General features: G+C 41.6%; 1 protein-coding gene across 4 annotated transcripts in view; it reads right to left on the bottom strand.

The window, feature by feature from the left end:
* Lilli (AF4/FMR2 family member lilliputian) overlaps positions 1–19,849 on the bottom strand; it is a 335,845-nt gene that overhangs the window by 76,723 nt on the left and 239,273 nt on the right. For all 4 annotated transcript variants that reach the window (XM_076785359.1, XM_076785360.1, XM_076785361.1 and 1 more), the window contains 2 exons: positions 17,200–17,295; positions 12,888–12,924 (listed from right to left, as the gene is read on the bottom strand). In XM_076785359.1, the coding sequence (XP_076641474.1) occupies positions 12,888–12,924; positions 17,200–17,295 (133 nt within the window). The remainder of the gene's footprint in view (positions 1–12,887; positions 12,925–17,199; positions 17,296–19,849) is intronic.

The following is a 19,849-nucleotide window of genomic DNA, read 5'->3' as shown; positions in this document are numbered from 1 at the left end:
CACTTCGTCGAGGACTAGACAATAGTCTCAAGAATGTCCCTGCAAAATTTTATCCAAATTAATCCAGACAAGGACGAATAATAAAATTCGACAGATCCTTATTCAAAAATGAAAAGATTACTCGAGAAGCCACTCGGCTCTAAAATAGGCTGGTTCGCGTTGTCCATAACGAATAAAATAAATTATTGAATCATAATAGACAAGAATTGATATGCCCACACAAACCTGAATCCTACATTTTGTATAGCGAAACCGCCCTCGCAGAAAGTAATTTTATGCCTCGCAGAAGTTTCCTCGCAGGTCACGAAGGACTCTGAGCAGGAGTCAGGCGTGCCATAGTAATCGAAAGGGCAAAAGTTTCGTCGTTTCCAGGTCTGACCTTTGCTCGGGCTTGTACGCACGAAGATTTACGTCTTCTCGCGAGAGCCACCCCCGCCGCGAAATTCACCCCCGGAAGAAGTTCTCCTGCGCGCGAGAGCGGGCGCGGGCGCGACGATTACTATTGCGATCCACGCCGGAGATTAGGCGGCGCGCGTTCCCATTTAATCCCTTGTCGGCGCATTAATTCCGAGAGCGCCCTTAGTTACGCGGAGTGCGGCTAATTATTTTATTCCGCGTCCGGTCGCGTGTTCCACGGCGATCGCGGAGAACACCGCCCGCGGCGCGGCTCTCTCCCGATCCTAATCTAACCATGTGAAGGCTGCTTAATATCGCGAACGCTGAAACCAGCTTTACCGGCATGAAAACTGGACGATTATGCCGGGTCCCGAGCAGCTTCTACAAATTGAAACGCGTCACGACAGCCCCGCAGCGTCTTTGCAATCCGATAAACCCTTTCACCGTAATTAAGGGACACCGTGCGATGACAGCGATGCGTTTCAGAATTTTTTTCAATGCCGCCGGTGGATGTATTAATTTGAAACTTTGTGGTTCGATTCGGCAGACCTCGGAGTGGATGAGAATATTTTTCTCATATGGAAATTGTTGCGGCAATTACTATTTAAATTAGCTGAAGTTCCACTTGGAAATGAATTTTTATGTTTCTGATGTTCGCAGTTAAGAGACATCGGGTTCGAGGAGTTTTTAAGACGTAACTAGCGAACATATTAATTCGAAACTTTGTGGGTCTGTCTGTCAATTTTTAAAGGATATAAACAAATCTGTTTCATTGCGGGAATAATGATGGAAATTATTGCTTAAATTAGTAGAAGTTACACTTGACAATGAAGTCTTCTGTACTCGATTTTTCCGATCGTGAAGAGGCACGATATTTAAGAATTTTTTAAAACGAAATTAATAAACGTACGAATTTGAACATTTATAGGTAAATTAATCAGCCTAGAAAGAATATAATATAAATATAGAAATTAACGCAATCAAGCGATAAGGTCCTCCATGAAAGTGTCCTGCAGAAATCACTGCCACGTTCTTCTAGTTTCAGACATCTAGCTCAAATTTTCAGCAAACACTACTCAAACATCACGTTACAAGATGTACACATACATTTTCCAAGGAATCACAATTTCATGTACCAAAAGACTGGTTGAAAATCTTTCATTTCTCAACCGTTCAAAAATATGTATGTAGCTCCCTCGAGCTTGAGCTTATCAATAACAATATTATTTCAAAAACAGCACTCGTAATCGAAGACACACTGATTCGAAAGGTGCAAACAGATCAAACCTGCAACATTTCCGGCAGGAAACCCGAGACGGACGGTAAGTTTCCCGCGGAAGAAATTCATCGGGACCAGCTTGAGCGCCCGAAGAAGAAGAAGAAGAAGAAGAAGAAGAAGAAGAAGAAGTAGAGGTTCAACTCCTCCGCGAAGTTTTCATTCGGATTGGCCCGATAAACTCGCGGGGACTTCGCCGGCTTGTCCGCCGGATAATCGCAGTAATTATCCATGGACCGATCTGCCTTGAATACCGCGACAGGGAATTTCAAGTTTGCGGTAGTAGCTCTCCGCCTTTACCATCGCCGGTGCGCAGCAATTCCCGTGACATTAATTATTGAAATCGCCGCCGGCAGCCGCCCGCACTCGCCCCTCTTCAGCGTCGTTCCTCCTACTATCTCGAACTCTCTGGTTCCCCTCTCTTCGTCCTTCCTCTTCCTCTATCTTCGTCTCTGTTTCTCACGGTTTGCTTTCCCCTTTACACCCCGGTTTTCCAGCTTCGTACATCTCCTTCGTCCCGGTCTGGCAGATGTTTCGTCCTCTTCTAGTACTATCTCGCAGCTCTCAGCCTCGTTTTCTAGTTCGCAGGAAGTCCCCTGGGCGAACTTCGCCGAGGAGCAGACAGAGAGTCCCGCCACTTAATATTCAATCGCTCAGCCCGTCTTGTCGCTCCTGGCTCGCGACGAGAACAAACGAGGCCGATAAATTAATATCGTTGATCGAGGACTTCTGTTCTTGTTCGTCGAGGCGCCTCTCTCTTTCTTTCTCTCTCTCTCTCTCTCTCTCTCTCTCTCTCTCTCTCTCTCTCTCTCTCTTTCTCTTTACGATTCTGTCTGCCTTTCTCTTTCGGCTCGCTGCTCCTGCTTGCACCTCGATACCTTCGAGGATGTATTGATCCCCGATTAGAAACTTGCAACGATTGTCGCAGCTGACAATTTTTTGAAACGGAACCAGTAAGTGTAGCCATTTGAAATTCTGTGGGTATGTTTGTCACTTTTCGAAGAGAATGAGCATATTTTTTTCACTGCAAAAACAGTGACGAAAATAATTATTTAAATTAGTGGAAGTTCCGCCTGGAAACGAATTTTTGTGGTCCTGATCTTCGCAATCAAACGGCGACATTGAGAGCTGAGTCGCAGCTGACAATTTTTTGAAACGGAACCAGTAAGCGTAGCCATTTGAAATTCTGTGGGTATGTTTGTCACTCTTCGAAGAGAATGAGCATATTTTTTTCACTGCAAAAACAGTGACGAAAATAATTATTTAAATTAGTGGAAGTTCCGCCTGGAAACGAATTTTTGTGGTCCTGGTCTTGGCAATCAAACGGCGACATTGAGAGCTGAGTCGCAGCTGACAATTTTTTGAAACGGAACCAGTAAGCGTAGCCATTTGAAATTCTGTGGGTATGTTTGTCACTCTTCGAAGAGAATGAGCATATTTTTTTCACTGCAAAAACAGTGACGAAAATAATTATTTAAATTAGTGGAAGTTCCGCCTGGAAACGAATTTTTGTGGTCCTGGTCTTGGCAATCAAACGGCGACATTGGGCATTTTTTAAAATTAAACTCGTAAGCATTGTCATTTGAAACTTTGTGGATGTGTTTGTTAATCTTCGGAGAGTATGAGCATACTTTTTTTGATTGCGAGAATAGCGACTGGAATAATAGTTTAAATTAATTGGAGGTACACTTCCAATAAAATTTTTCTTGCCTCTGTGTTCCCAACAGCATCGCCTGTACTATCAGTCCTGAATGTGAACAAATGGCAGCCTACCATAGGCACAGACAACATGATTGTAACGATAAGTGTTGATTTTGTAAGAATTTATTTACATCCATTAACAAGTTTATCGCTTCGCATTTACATTATCGAAAGCATTGTTGGAAGAAACGTCCTTGCGGACGTGGATAGAAGTCCTTGATCTACGAATCTGGAGAGTTGTGTGCATTATAATGCAACAGTGTTTTGACGTTTTTAATTGTTCGAAAGCCTGCATAAATCGTCTTTACTGTTGTGTGGAACGTTTACAACATTTTCTGCATGCAAATGCGAACATTACCATTGCTTATCAACGTGAAAGTGCGAACGTCTCTCAGCGACTGCATTGTCTGGGTAAATAATTCACTCATATTCAATCTGAATTTCACATCAATTCTTAATTTAAATTGCGGTAATCGCTGCATTCTAATTCTCTTCTGTGAGATTTATTTCATTACACGCGTTTGGTTGTGAATTATCGTTCACAAGGATCTTTCAACGAAGGTGTAACTCGAATTGCTTTTCAAGTCTCCATTGTTTGAGGAAATAATTCACTCGATAATTAATTCTTAATTCAAATTGCAGTAATCGTTGCGTTCTAAATTTTCTACTGTGACATTTATTGCTCTCCTTATATTTAGTAGGGAGCTATCGCTCATACAGATTTTTCAATGATAGAGTAACTTGGACTATTTTCCAAGTTCCCATTGTGTGAGAGCATAATTCACTCAATGTTAATTTCGCATTAATTCCTAATTTAAATTGCAGTAATTGTTACATGCTGATTTTCTACCGTGAGAGATTGCTTCCTTTCTTATGTTCACTGGTGAAATATTACGCATGTGCATGAAAGGGAGTCGGGTTATTTCTTAAATGATTTTTTGGGGAAACTGTTTGGTATTGTTCGTAATTGCATGAGCCCAAGGACATATTTGCAGTTGTTCGAAATATCGTAAGCAAAACGGGGACATTCACGCCGCCTAACAGGAACTATATGAGCAGGTGGCGCGAAAAGATAAGAGGCAACCATAGTGGGAGAAGTCAAACAGAGTGGTGGGGCCAGTAGCCTTGAGCGGTCAATTGACTTCGTCGGTTAAAGCGCATGAAGAGGGACGTTTACACCAAAAGAGCGTCTTAACACACAGCCCGGCTGAATGTTTCCCGAAGAAACTTGCCTCCAATCGGCGCGTCGCTTCCGCGAAGATTACTATTCACACTGTCACTTAAGTTTCCACTTCAGTTTGCCGCATCAATAACCGTTTGCCCTCGAGTGAACCCGAAGAACCAGCTCCAACGACCCACCCCGCGCATGTACGATAACAATACATTTTTATACCGAAATACTGAATGACACAAGGAACAGTTCATTGCACATTAGATTCTGGAAGGCGCGAGGAATAAGCCATGACAATTTCAGCTCCCGCACTCTCCAATTTATTAAACAATTACCAAAAAATTGGGAAACTATCGCGGTTGAGAAATTGCTGCGGGCATAAGTGAGAAAAATCAATTTCTATACTGAAATTCTGAATGAAAGAAGGAACGACTCATAGCACATTAGATTCAGAAAGGTTCGAGGAATGAGCATAGGCAATATTGGATCGAGCATTCTCCATTATCACCTAGTCTTTACTAGGATATAGATTTATGATAGAATCAGTCGCATAGTGGTTGGCCTAGGAGGACATGGGTGGTCGTCGAAAGTACCAATTACAATTGATCCCGGAGGCAGTCTACTCGCTGTATCTCATGCTAGCCAAAGGCACGGTCCCTGGGCGACGTTCTGGCGATCGGTATCGCGTTCTGGGTGGCGATGGGAGCTCGAACCGAGATGCAGACACAGTCTGGTTTGGTCTCCATGGAAACTGCCTTCTCGTCTGATCGGTGCCGGTCCTCGCAGGCGTATTGCGAAAAGAGGAGGACGGTGGAGCACGGGAGAAAAAAGGAGAACCGAAGGGAGGAGACACAGAAGGAGGAAGAGGCGAGGAGAGACACCGAATGGGGAGAAAGACAGACGAGTGCGCGGGTGGAAAAGCGTCGCAACCAAGGTGGAAGGTTATTTGTTACGCTCTTATGTGCTCTCGCCTTAGCCCCCATGTGCCACCGAGCCTGTGGGCAGGTGTTCGAGAAAACCAGGCGAATCGGACCCGGTTTTATTGGGCTCGTCGACGACTGGCACATTAATATCAAACTGTAAACCCACTCGTTTCAACGGTCTACCCTATGCGCTCTAATCTTCCGTAAATTCAGAGCTCCTATTTAGGCGGAAATTAAAAATCGGTCAAACAATTTTCCCCCAAAAAATTCCGAAAGATCACCCGCCTCAAAAATCGACTGACGAAACACCACTACCGAAGAACTAACTATTTTTCCCTCCACAATGAAAGCACTATTCTCGCCAACAAAAATCTTATCAACTATCTCGATAGCGCTACAACGTATCCAAAAATTTCCGAAAGAATCGATCTTATAGTTTTCCCCCAAAAAATTCTCAAAGCTCGGCAAACTCAAAAATTGACACACACAACACCACTACCGAAGAACTAACTATTTTTCTCTCCACAATAAAAGCACTATTCTCGATAACAAAAATCTTATCAATTATCTCCACAGTACTACTCAAAAAATTTCAAAAGAATCGGTCTTGTAATTTTCCTCCGAAAAACTCTCAAAGATCATCCAACTCTTACACGCACTACTACCGCAAAACAATTATTGTGCTCTTCCCAACGAATGCACTAATCTCGCCAACAAAAATTCTATCGGATACCCCCACAGTGCCGGAACATACCCAAAAAATTCGAAAAACATGATCGCGTAACTTTCCGAAAAGAAATTCCCAAAGATCGCCCGACTCAAAAAGGGACGAAGGGGCACCCGGCGTGAAATCGAGGTTGTTGAAGGCATTTGGAGTATGTCACGGTATAAAATTGCCGCGAAATCGGTCGCCCTCGCCCCCGAGGTCCGTCGAGGTCGCCGGTCCCGGCTTAAAGGTCGCCGGTCACGCGATCACGCCCTCGCTCGTTAACGCCTACACGCGTGCTCTCCCTGTGCGGAGGGCACAGGTGGATGCATTCCTGTTTGGCGGGCACGCGCGTTGCAATTCCAAAGCGGTTAACGTGCTCCCTCGGCCTGTCCCGGGCTGTTAATCGGCTCGAGGACTCCTCGAGTCCGTTTTCGGGCTGATAAAGAGGACGAGGATGGGCGTTCCGGTGTTTCCGGCTCGGCAGGAAACGGCCCAGGAGAGCAACCGTGGCCTATGCGAGCTAAATTAGGGGGTCGGAACCTCCGAGATTCGGAGATTAGATCCTCGGTCGCGTAAAACTCCGTCTCCGTGGCCCTCGCGATCCCCTAATTGTCGGATTACTTACGCTTTGTCAATCAACGCGAGATCCGAGGGTGAAAACACCCTGTTCTAACCCCTTAACGCGTTTAGGCTACTGAGAGTGAACAATCGACTGTGCATTTTATACGTTTAGGAAATTAATTGAATCGGTACCATTTGAAACAGGAGAAACGTTAAAGTGATCGAAGAACACCGACGTACAACTTCAATTATTGTGATTTTTCTCCTGTCTTAGATTGACCAGTAATTCGAGAACATTGACATACACCTTTTTCAAATTATTGAAGAAAAGATAAAACAACGCCTATTTGACTCCTGTCTTGGTCGATTAATCAATTGACGCAGACACATACCTACTTAATGGATTTTGTTTAAAGTGTTTAACAGTATTATACGTAAAATAGAAAACGCCACGCTAAAAAATTAAAACTAAGCCTTACAAAAATGGTAGGGGTTGAATTTATATATTTTAACTAACTTTGCAGATTTCGTATGATTTTATACAGTACGAAGAGTGTGCTAGAATAAAAATATTGAATGAATAATTTCTTGTAGGAAGTAACTCTACCATTTCTGCAATTCTAAAATAAAATATATAAAGCCGAGGACCACCACCGTCTGACCAGCTATTTTGGTGGTGGTATATTTAACGTTAATAACGAATATTCATTCCCAAGGCCCACAAATGACCCAGTATCAGTGTTAAATCGCGATCGAGCGTATAAATTCGAATTGGCGCGCGCGGGAGATTCAAATTCGCAACGGGAAGTTTGAATTTGCTCTCGGGAAATTCGAATTCCCGACTCGCAGCGCCATAATGGCCATCGCAAAGTGATCTGTATTCGGATAGGTTGAGGGGAAAAGAGGACCATGGAATGGTTAATTCATGAAACAGTATCCCTTCGTCCTCGACCGTTTAGGACCGCTCGAATATCAATGAATCCACAGGTTTTTCCCCAGATATTTGAGAGTCGCGAGTCGAGGGCAGAGCCGTGGATAGCCGCCACGTCAAACAAAAACGCGAAGAGTCGACCGGAAGCTGAACAAATATTTGTATTTTTCAGTATAAAAAAAAAAGAGAGAAACAAAAATATGCGACGCGCGGAAACTGATATATCTGTCGCGGCTTCATACGGATTTGCGGCCGAAGCGATGGGATTGTTAAATGTTACACGGATTTTTGGACGTGTCGAAAAGTGACTAAAACCGTTCCATACACGTCATAGTTGTCCTCGATGACCAGAGAGTGCTGAGAAATTATTTTACCATTGTTTCCACGGCGAGGATATGCAGTTTCTGTGTATTTATCAAATTGTGCGGATTTTTGTTATCATCGAGAAATTTTGTGGCGTAATTCGATAAATGGAGAAACTAGAATCTATTATTTATTATATACAGTGTGATTTTATAATTTTTAAAGAATTTTGAAAAATTAGGCTCATTTATTGACATCTGGAACATGTTCGAATAATAAATAGTTGTAACAAACTTTTCTGTACCCGAGAATAGAAACCAAATAAATGTTTATAAATCATATTCTCCTGTATTTTCTACTGTAATAAACTGTTTCGTAAATAATAAACTTTCCGAAATGATTATTTTCCAAAATTCTCGCGTACAAAATCGCAAAACTAAAATAGCAATGTTAACCGAGTGGAATTAACAGATCACCCCGACTCGTTTGTCCAGCGAACACGGAGGATTCCGCTAATTCCAGGACGATAAATCAATCAAAGGACCCCCGGCACGGTGTCGTTCATAAATATCAGAACGCGCGATCCGTCTAAATAAAAACACGCTCGAAAAATCTCCGGATTTTTATCGTCTCTCGTTCCGTAGCGGCGTAGACGATAATTATTCAAGAGATTCGATAATTTCGTGACACGTTGTTCCCAAGTTTACTTCACGCACTTGCGCGAAGACTATAATACGAATGAATGGCGAGTGTAAATCAAGATAATGCTACGCTTGCACTCTCGCCGGGATCTTCGGGGAGGAATCTCGCGACTGATTTAAACTGTCTCTCTTTGGGCAAACATCGCTCGAGCAACATTGATCCACAAATTATTAACAACGTTTTCTACTCACGGGGAACGAGACGTTTACGATGATTACGGGCGAGTGCAATTTGGGATTGCATTTTGGAAGAGTCTCGACCCCTTTCGCATAAAATATCAGCCACTAAGGTACGGTTAAGAAGCGATCCTCACTGTCACTGTCTCATATAACTGTTTGCATAGTTTATTTCGCCGAGTATATATGGCAATCTTCTGTTTTAACACTAGGTTTATGGAGCACTACAAGTGAGTATTTTACATTACTTTAGAAAACATTACTTTAGAGAATGTGTCTATCCAAGTTTTTAGCCATTTTTTAAATAATATACACCTAAAAAAATAAGTTTGTTGAGTAATTCCACGTACACTCCCGCTCATAAGTCTTAGGACACCTCTGATTTTTAGTAAAACTCTGGTATTTTGTATAGATTATGAACTTTTAACTGTACTAACTACGTAATATAAATATCCTCATATGTCGAATAATAATTACGACTTCAACGTAATAATTCATTAAAAATTATGAAATAGCCACTTCAGTCGCCAAATTTGATACGGAACTTTTGCCCTACTTCGAAAACACATTTATGGAATATTTTGAAACGAGAATGAAATAATAATAACAACAGAAATTATGAAAAAATTGATCACACGGGTGCCAAGAATAGTGGAAACTGTAATAACGAAACGTGGCGGATTCTTCGATGAAAAGAAAATACAGTGATTTCTCTATATATGTCGCCAAGGTCTAGATGATAAACGTCGCGGAATTATCCCCACTACCGCGGGGTATACCCCGTGTGGGGCCGCGAAGCTCGAGGGAGTAAACATAACACGGCTCGAGTATGTCTCCTGGACGATACGCAACGCTGTCGAGACCTCTCGATATATGTCAGTGTTGGTGACATATATAGAGAAATCACGGTATTCTAGATCAAGGGAGAATTAACTAATTTCTAAAGAACATACGAGGTTCAAAAATGTATAAATCAGTTTTCCGAATTTTTTAAAAGTGTTGCTCTTCCTGTTATCGATGCAGCACATTTCAGTAAAGACTAATGGCCACAGAGTTTCCCGACGACAGAATCAACGACTCACCCGGTAGAATGAAAAATTTTTACGCTGAACGAAGCGCCGCCGCCAGCTGTAACTCTTTTTTCTTCTCGCTCGCTCGCGCAGGCAGTCGAACAACGAGCGAAATACAATTTACACCGGGATGCGGAGTTTAATGGTAAAGGTCAGCGACTGTAAAACGCGACCGGGAATCGACGTTCACGGTTTTTGCGGCTCGCAACGGGTCCCCGCGTTTTTCGCGACGCCCGTTCCCGGCGCAAAATCATCCCTGCGCCGCAATTTCATGAAAACATTCCGCTGGGAGACCGACCCGTCCCGGAGATCGCAAACTATTAACGCAGAGCAGGACCAATAACCATTTCAGATAGATAATACTCGCGTAGAGACAATTTGATGTACCTGCACAGATTTTGGGATGCTTTTTGCAGGTGTCGAGAGCATTCGGGGATCTTTTACTGCATAATATAACACACGTAATTCTTTTTTACTTTACACACTGGCATATAAAAGCAAGGTTAAACTTCACTTGCGGAACCCAGAAATATTTCAATTTTCTCGGGATCATATAATAAGATCCTGTAGATCTTGACGAGAACTTTAAACACGCATACCTTTTGAACCAGTGAATTCCTAACGTTGAAACACGGATTTTTGGCATTTTCTCGTCAAAATCTGCAGGATAAAATGAAAAAAAGTGAAAAATTTCTGGATCCCGTAGGTGAAGTTCAGCCAAAAACAATTTTAAGTCGATAAAGAAAGAAGAGAAGGGAGAATTTTACGATCGATTCAGTGATATCACATTTTATGTAAAGGGAATCGTCCAGGAACAAAAAAATCTACAAATTTTTACTATTTGTCAACAAAAGTATCAAAGTTCCAAAGGAAATTGCGGGTGCCCGGAAAACTTCGCACCTGCTTCTAAAACTATAACCACTAATAAATAAATTCTAGAATTTATTCAGAACAACACAGGAAAATATGTTTTGTATGCTGTTTTTCCTCCACAAAAGTGCAAGGTATGAGCAAGCAAATAAAAAAAATAAAGGGAGGAAATACAAAGGTAGCATATGCAAAGGTGTATGGAAACGAACCGAATACAAACAAAACGGGTAAAAACGAAGTGGATAAAAACGGAGCGTAGACGCGGGCCCGAAAAATCCATTTACCTCGCGCAGCTAAATATCGCCCCGCGAATAATAACCGAGGCAATAAAATCGGCGCGCAGGTTAACCGTGTAATGGACTATAAATGTTAACTAGGCCCCCACGGTTGCGCCGAGTGCACTTTTGTCCCGTTAAACACGCGCTGCAACTTTCTTGGAAATAGATAACCGCCGTACACTGCCATTTTCTGTTACAGGGATATACCCAAGGGGGTTTACACGTGGGTAACCATTCCAGGGAATTATTTCCAGGTGTCGAGACAAGTTCCCAGAGACCGGGCAATTTTTCAAATCTCGCCTTTTGTTTGTCGGAGAGCGGCGGCAGGGAATGTGCATTGTTTTTGAAATTGAAGTAATCGTAGAGGAAATTGTTCGGAATTTTCTGCTTGGGGGAATAGAGTAAATGTTGCCGATTGCTACTACTGCTAGGATAATGAGGATTAATCCGTTCTAGTGGAATTGGTTGCGGCCAACAATGGTCGATTAGTATGGTGGATACTTAATAATGCCGAGGTTTGTTGCATTCTGCATGTTTATCCGAATAATGCGGGAATTGACGTTCGGTTAATTAATTATTTTGGTTCGATTTGTATTTCAGGCTATTCTTTAGTTTTGTGTGTATTTTGTTCTTTTGTGGTTTTTGTTTATCGATATAGTAAACAGTTAAAATTCATTTTTGGAGGAACGAAGTATTTTGTTGGGTTTGGTAGAGAGGCATTCATTTATTACTGTGATTAATGTCAGTCTCTCTGTTCCTGTCTAAACAATGTAATTCGTTAGACAGGGAAAATAATGAATTAATTTGTACGCCAACATTTCAAACGAACGAAATTTGTTTTAAATTATAGTCGATGTGTTAAGACTGTTCCCGTTCAGCTAGGATTAAATTAGACTTCTTGAGTCACAATTTATGACCAGGGACCAAAAATAACAGTTCTTCTAAAATTTTCTATGATAAAAATCATTAATAAAAAGTTGAATATTCGAAGAAAGTTACATTATTTTCGGTGTAATTTGTCAGGAAAAAATTTGCGGAAAACTCATGTTTGTCAGATTAAATTATGATTGTAGCAATTAACTTTATGAATAAAAAATTTATCAAATAATTGATTGTTTACCATTTGAAAGTTGTACTATTTAATAACAACTATTACAAATTTCCTTCATCAATAACCGTTATGAGCGATCGAAATGAACTTCTCTCATTGATAACTGTTATGAGCGATCGAAATAAATTTCTCTCATTGATAACTATTATAAGTGATCGAAATGAATTTCTCTAAACGATAACATTTACCAATAAGAGAAACAATTTTCGGTTACTTACAATCCTCATTTCTAATCAATACGATTTTAGTCGATGAAATACTTGTTATTCCATGACTTTTTCCTTTTTGGTTGTAACAGTTATGGTCCCTGTTTATGACTATCATATTACGTTAGAAGCGACGTTAGAAGCGACGATTCTCAGCGGACAAAGCAGTCGAAAGCTGGAAGCTATCGATCTGACGTATCACAGGACGGATTTTCGCGCGGTGCGTAGTTCGTTAAAGACGTAACAAGAAAGTTGGTAATATTAACAAGCACGTTACCGTCAGTCCATAATGGGATAGGTTCCTGACGCGTCCCAGAGGCGAGATAGAGAGAGAGAGAGAGAGAGAGAGAGAGAGAGAGAGAGAGAGAGAGAGAGAGAATTACGTTCGGGTTGAAGCGGGTAACGGGATTCCGCGACTTTGATCGCGCCATCGAGCATTTCCACTCGACAGGGTATTACCGGTGACAGAAAGACAGCATGCAAGCGTGGAAAAGTTTACTTACGAGGCTTCGTTGGCTCCGGCGGCGGCACTTCGGTCAACTGCAAACAGAAACGAGGAATTCGTCAGAACCAACTTCGAAAAACCGACAGGTCGAGCGGTCTGAACCGCCGCGCATTAACCCCCCACGACGGCATTACCAATAAGCCAGTCCCAATCACCGGTTTCTCATTATCCATACACGAGCCGCTCAAGGGCAAACATTACTGCCGGCAACGTGGGTCAATCGAAATTAACCTATTGCACGCTCAGATACTCGTTTTCTTCGATCATTTTCTTACATTCTTCCAAGTTTTGTCATCAAACTTGTTCGTAGAAACGTCGCAAAATTTGTTTCGCCGCTGACTCTTGCATAGACTTGAAGACTGAAGCTTCCTCTTCCTTTTACTCTTACAACGAGACCTTGAAATTTGATCTACGATTTGTTTTTTTTTAGTCATTTTATCAAACTATATCAATTTGCCAGTAGCCATCGGTGCTTCGTGCCACCGAACTTGGTCTCCATTTTTACTTCATAAAACGGTCTACAGAAATCGTACGTGAATTTTGGAAAGCTTGTTGGAAAGAGGGAGCTTCAGTCTTTAAATCCAAGGTAGTTTCGATCCTGAACAAAATCTTTTAATGTTTTTCAATTTGAAGGATTTTCGCGAGAAAACGTGTGTTCACTTTCCCACCCACTACGTGAGAAAAAATTTTTTAACAGAAGATGAACACAGGCATGTAAAAGTAGAGGCTTTAAGCTTTAAAATGAGTGCAAGGGTATTGTCGTACTATTGTTTTTTTAACGAAGTAACAATAATTTTCGAAAACTCGAGTGTTTAAATATTTACGAAACTTCTTTTGAAAACTACACGAATATTCTATATGTGTAATCAGTCATTGTTTCTGCGGAGATCCTCGAGGTATTAATTGGATTTCTGCTTTCACGATGGCGGTCAGAGTGCTAAACGTGACCCGGCGTTTTTCGTGTGGCAGAGAGTTTCGGTTGCACCGTTTCCGTGGCAATAAAGTCTCGCGGCGCAGCTTATTTGCATTTTCCGTTGATTTTAATCGAATAAACGCTGCAACTACATACATATGCCTCTACGACTATATCAACTTATGCGTGAAGGGAAACGGTTGCCCTTTGATTACACGTTCGCCGTCCTCGGGAGGTTAATTTATCATCCTTTCGAGTTGGATAGCGACCCGTGCAGTACTTCAGCCTTTAGACTGCGCCCTTATGGGGATATAAAAACTGTGCAGGCCATTATCAAGAGTGTCCTGGCCACATAAATCGCTCTGCCACTTTTTAACCCTTGCCTGGCCGACCGAAATGTATAAACTAGTCTAATTTCAGTTAATTTAGCCATTTTTTTATTACTCGGAGAGCTTCGGTCTCTCGTGCAGTCCCTGCTCTTTCCAGAGCTTCACAATTATTCTTATCCATCTCTAGAAAAAAAAATCGTAACAACAATGGGCTTATTTTAAAGCTTGAAGCCTCTACTTTTACGTACCATCGTTCGTTTTTGTTTAAAATATTTTCTGGCGACGCGGAGGGTGAAAAACCGAAGACACGTTTTCCCTCGAAAATGCTGCAAATTCAAAGATCTATAAACACATTACAAAAAATTGTTCACGACCGAATCCACCGTGAATTTAAAGAATGAAGCCTCCTCTTTGTATCAATCCTTCAAAACTTGATGTACGATTTTTTCACGCCGTTTTATAAAATAACAATGAAGATCAAGTTCGATCGACTGAAGCAAGTGTGTTACTGGGAAATTCACGGTGTATTTGTCATTCATAAAAAAAAAAAAAATCGTACGAGAAATTTACATATCTCGTTGCAAAGAGGAAGCTTCAATTTTCAAATCCACGTAAGATTCGTTCGCCGGAGAAATTTCGCAACGTTTCTACAGACGTTTCAATTCAGCATTCTCGAGAAAAATCATGTCTCCAGTTTCCCACCCACTACAGCATCCCAAACCGTCTCAGCAGAAAATAAACGATGCGTCGTAAAAGTAGCGGTTCCAAGCTTTAAAATGTGACGAGATTTACCGCCGTACTATTCACCTTTATGGAACTATAACGATCTAAACGTCGACAATTTCGGAATCGCAGCGATCATTTAGTTTTCGAAGCCGCTACACAATACATTGTACCAGCAGCGGCTCGTTGATCGAGATATGCTATGGACACCCGCAGTCTAATTATAAATGACTTTTAGAGACGAAGTTCGATGCCAACGAAAGTGCTAAAACCGATCAACTCCGGCTCGCTCCCCGGCGCGTTTATTCGCATTTTAACGAACCGCGGAGAGAGCTTAACAGCAAGACCGCGACGTTATAAAGCAGAAACTTTTTCTGCCGGTTAAATACAATTACTTTTTTAAATGCAGAAATTCTTGGTCGTGTTACAACAAATGCTCCTCGCTGTACCATGTCCGTCCATAAAAATTCCTGCCGGACGTAATTGTCAAACGGCCGGTAAATATTCGCCGATATTACATTTCACGGTTCGCCAAAGACAAATTTCTCGTTGCGAAAAAATTCCGGCGAATTGCGAACTGAAAACCGCAACTGGACGAAGCACTTGCACCAAAGTCAAGATTTAGCAGCTTAGAACCAATTTAAGGATTTTTTTTTAAACAGTTCAACCAAACTCGAAGTGTCCAAATGTTCACGGTTACAGTCTCGGTGTTTAATTTTCCTTCCTTTATCGTTTTCATTAGATCCACGGTATTCTGTAGAATTTAATTTTGTAGAAGAGAAAGAACAGTCGGGTAGGTGTGCAAATTAAATCGTAGACCTTCTTCGTGATTATTTGCAAATAACCAGAACGCTAGAATACTTTCTATCACTTTCTGTGTGTTCACTTCTTTTTACAATTAACGAATAGAGTGTGGGTTTTATTTTTTAAGATGACTAAAACTGAATTAATAAATTCTCATTTAACTTCGATTTCATGCTGCTGACTCGGGAAATTTTTATTTCGCATAACGACCCGCAGGAACACGTAAAAATAGCATCGGAGAGAAATATTTAATTTGCAGACCGATATAGCCAATTGGGAATATAATAAGTGCCAATGTGCGAAGCTGACGAATCGAATCAGAGGTCGGATATCGATCGCGGAATCGCGTATCGATAAAAAGCGGGATTTCGACGGATGCCTAACCATTATGTAAAACCGGGGGTGGGACGAGGGATTTCGGTTAGCCGGTTGTGCACGCGGCCGCTAAATACCGCTCGAGCGACGCGTGTCCGATCGATCGACGCCGGAAGGCGTTTTCGGCTTGCGAAGGACCGAGAGGGCCGGGTTTCGTGCTACTTGGCATCGTGTCAAGTGTTTCGTGGTCTCGAAAGCCGCGGCTCGCAAAGAAACTGCCGAAGAAGTAGGCGAACCGCGCCGGACAAAAGGAAAAACGACCGGAGTCGATTAATTCCGTACGGATTAAAAACGCAATTCGAACAACAACAAAATTAATAAACCCCTCGCTCTACAACATACAGTCTCTCGGTACAAATTTTAAAGAAAATAGCAGAATAAGGGAGTCGCTCAATAATTAATCTTTCTTCGTTCGATAGGACCCTCAAGGGAAATTAAACTCCAGCAATCTTTCAAAAATCGATTTCCCAGCCAAAAATTCGGAAAAAATTCAAGACCGTGTGCGTCACCGGGTTGAATGTTCATGAATTTTTTCGCAATTTTTCGTTAAGCGGAACAGGAGAAATAGAGCATACTTGAGGGAAATTAGATTTCAGCAATTTTTCAAAAATCGATTTCCCAGCCAAAACTTTGGAAAAAATTCAAGACCGTGTGCGTCACCGGGTTGAATATTCATGAATTTTTTCGTAATTTTTTGTTAAGCAGAACGGAAGAAATAGAGCATAATTCATTAAACAAAGCTGATCCCGTAACTACCCTTGAGGTACGGTTACTAACTTAAAACTTGCCATAGTGCGTATTATATGGGGGTCTTTTATCGTGTGGTATGAAGAATGAACGGTTTGACTGGTGAAGAAGCACCTCTAATAATAATATTTAAATATTGTTTTTAAATCGTGACTCAAGATTCTTTTAGATTGTACGGAAGCAATGTCATAAAAACGACGTAAAATTTTATGAATTCGGAGGTCGAATAATGGTACTTTGAACACTCTATTCGAATAATATTTGGTTTTTCTTTAGAATGTGATGGAGGGCGTTCAATCTTGCAGAACTCGAAACGGGTGCGGCGAAATGGCGGATCGTCCCAGCGAAGTTATTCGCCGGGTAGAGCCGATCTTTGAATTTCTCCGTGAATAATAAACAACGCGGATTGTTTCTCTCACCTTCGCCAGCAATGGATTGAACGTGAACTTCGTCTCGAGCTCCTTCCTCGGTGTCTGGGCGATGGCCGTCAGTGGCGTGGGCGGCACGGTCATTTCCTGAAACAGAGGCGGTCGATTAACATTTATACCCGATCGGATAATTCAATAGCGCGCTCGAAACACGTTGGAATCGTAACTGGAATCATAATAATCGGACTGTTACACTTCCTGCAAAATGGAAGCTCTTTGGAGCCGAATGGAAATTTATTTCTCCCTTTCAACCCCTTGCACTAACAAGATTGTAACATTTCCACCTACAATGATTAATAGACAGCAGACATTTATGTAAAATAAAAATTGTCGGCTTGGATTGTAGGAAATAGGAGCTAAATAAAAAACTGTTCTTTATCAATCGTTTTGATGAATTGGAAATAATCATTAGAGTCTTTAGAATGTGATTAATTTCATAGAAGAAAATCGATGTTCATATATTTTATTTAAAGATTAAATATCGAAGACAGAAACGTGAATTTTGGTTTCAGTTTAACAGAAATAAATAACCTATACGTATATTTAATAGATTTTAGTTTTAATAAGATATAAGTAACGCATCTCTTTTAACGTTTCTATATTGTATGAAATTTCATCCACTTTTGTCAGGAACGCATACAATCCCCAGTATATTAATAATTCTTCATTCAGGACACGATCGATTCGAGGAAGACACGGATTAGGGGTAATTGCGTTCGCCCCTGCTAATACTGCCGCCTTTTGTCGTTCATAACGTGATAGCGGTGCTAATTTCTTTGAATTCATCGGGTTAATCCGATACCCCGTTGCTGCGGAACTGCGACAACTTTGTTGGGGTTAACTCGAAACTCGCTGCGATCGCTTTATACGTTGATCATTTAATTAACCTTTGAACTTATGGCACAGGGGTGGGTTCTCCGACCCGTAAGAACGTGGATTTTAACGTTCGAAATGTTTCCCCTGGACAAAAGAATATTTTTGAGAGATTTATTTCGTTCAAAATAAATGTTTTTAAAAACGGGACGTATCCTTTTTCCTGGTACAAACCATTTTTCCAACGGCCAGAGCTGTTTCTCTTTGTCCAAACCGAATTTCTAGGAGACCAAAATTATTTCTTCGCGTGAAAACAATTTTTTTCAGAGACTGGGATTATCTGTTCGTGCAGGAAGAATTTTTCAGAGACGAGAACTATCTTTTTGTGTAGCAATAATTGTATTCAGAGACTAGGCTTATTTCTGTATGCAAGAACAATTTTTTTCTGAATCCAGGGTTATTTTTTTCTGCAGGAACAATTTCTCCAGAGACTAAAACTACCTGCTTACAAAATAAACAAATGTGCCCAGTTTACCTCGAACATAGAATGTTTCGAAGAATGTGAGTGATATGGAAGAATATTTTAGAGAAAAGATGTCTGCTGTCAAGAGTGTCGTATCACGATCTAAATAATTTGATTTGGCATAGATTATAAAACGTTCTGCGAACGTGCGGTTTATACGTAGGATTCTAGGGTTAACAGCTATGTTTTCCTCGTGCAACCTCGATCTGTACGTGTGGGTGACAGTACGCGGAATTCGTCGCCCTCTCGGCCATTGACGTAATCGTGGCCCAGATGCGATAGTCTTACGCAAAAGTACTGCTTTCGAACACGTCGCTCTTGCATAATCCCTGATACACTCGATCGGGACCATGCTACCCTTCTGCGAGCCTAATTGCAACGATGGGTGGACGGATCTCTCGGGTCAAGGTTTGCCTGATGAATGCAAGGGATGATCCCCTGCAAGCTTGCGAATTTTTGCTATCAATTTGCAATCTTCCATTTGACTTTTATCAGATGGGAACTTGCAGTTTTAAAGCTACTTTGTTCTTTCAGACATTATTAAACTTGCTGTTGCTAACTTTGTGAACAAAATTATTCTCAACAAGGAAACAGTCCCAAAAATTATTTTCCACAATTTCTTCTAGTGTCTTGAAAAATTAATGAAATTGCAATATCCCAGAAAATCGTTCGGTTAAAAACAAACAGCCCTGATCTTGTAGCAAAATTGTTCTTATCAATTCTTGACAGAAGACGGCAGTGAATAATTTTCTGAAATCTCTCGTAGCCAAGGGAAATATATTTTTTTTACATTTTCGATTTGAGGGGGTTCGAGAGGACCCTCCCTCGGTGGCTCTAGGGTTAACGTCGATGCAATGCGGTGCTCTCTTGCATAAACGCAGACAGGCGCACACGTACGAGCGGACAGGACACGATGGAAGTCGCAAACATGCGAACAATGCAGTCTGGTGCATCGGCATGGCGTACCAAACGAAACGCATTTCCACTGGTGAATCGTCGAGACCGATTCATTGACCCGTCGAGACATCCGTCGACGGGAACAAAGAGCGCCGAGACAAAAGACTCTCGTCGGAGTGCTTATATTCTTCCTACGATCACCGACAGACCGCTTGTTTACCAGCCGGGACCGCGTCGAATTATACAGCCGGGAAAATTCGACTGGTCCCGACCGCCCACGCGTCCACAGTCGATCAAACAGACCCTAAGCGAAAAATTCGTGACCCCTACCTTCGCGAATTCCACCGCGAATCCTCCGATCAGAGCCTGGAATCCAAAAATCGCCCAAAACGTTCCCTCTACTAATTA

Source organism: Halictus rubicundus, chromosome 3 (assembly GCF_050948215.1).
Source record: "Halictus rubicundus isolate RS-2024b chromosome 3, iyHalRubi1_principal, whole genome shotgun sequence".
NCBI classification, from domain to species: domain Eukaryota; kingdom Metazoa; phylum Arthropoda; class Insecta; order Hymenoptera; family Halictidae; genus Halictus; species Halictus rubicundus.
Note: the sequence above shows the minus strand (reverse complement) of the source record. Positions and strands in the feature narration are given on the sequence as shown.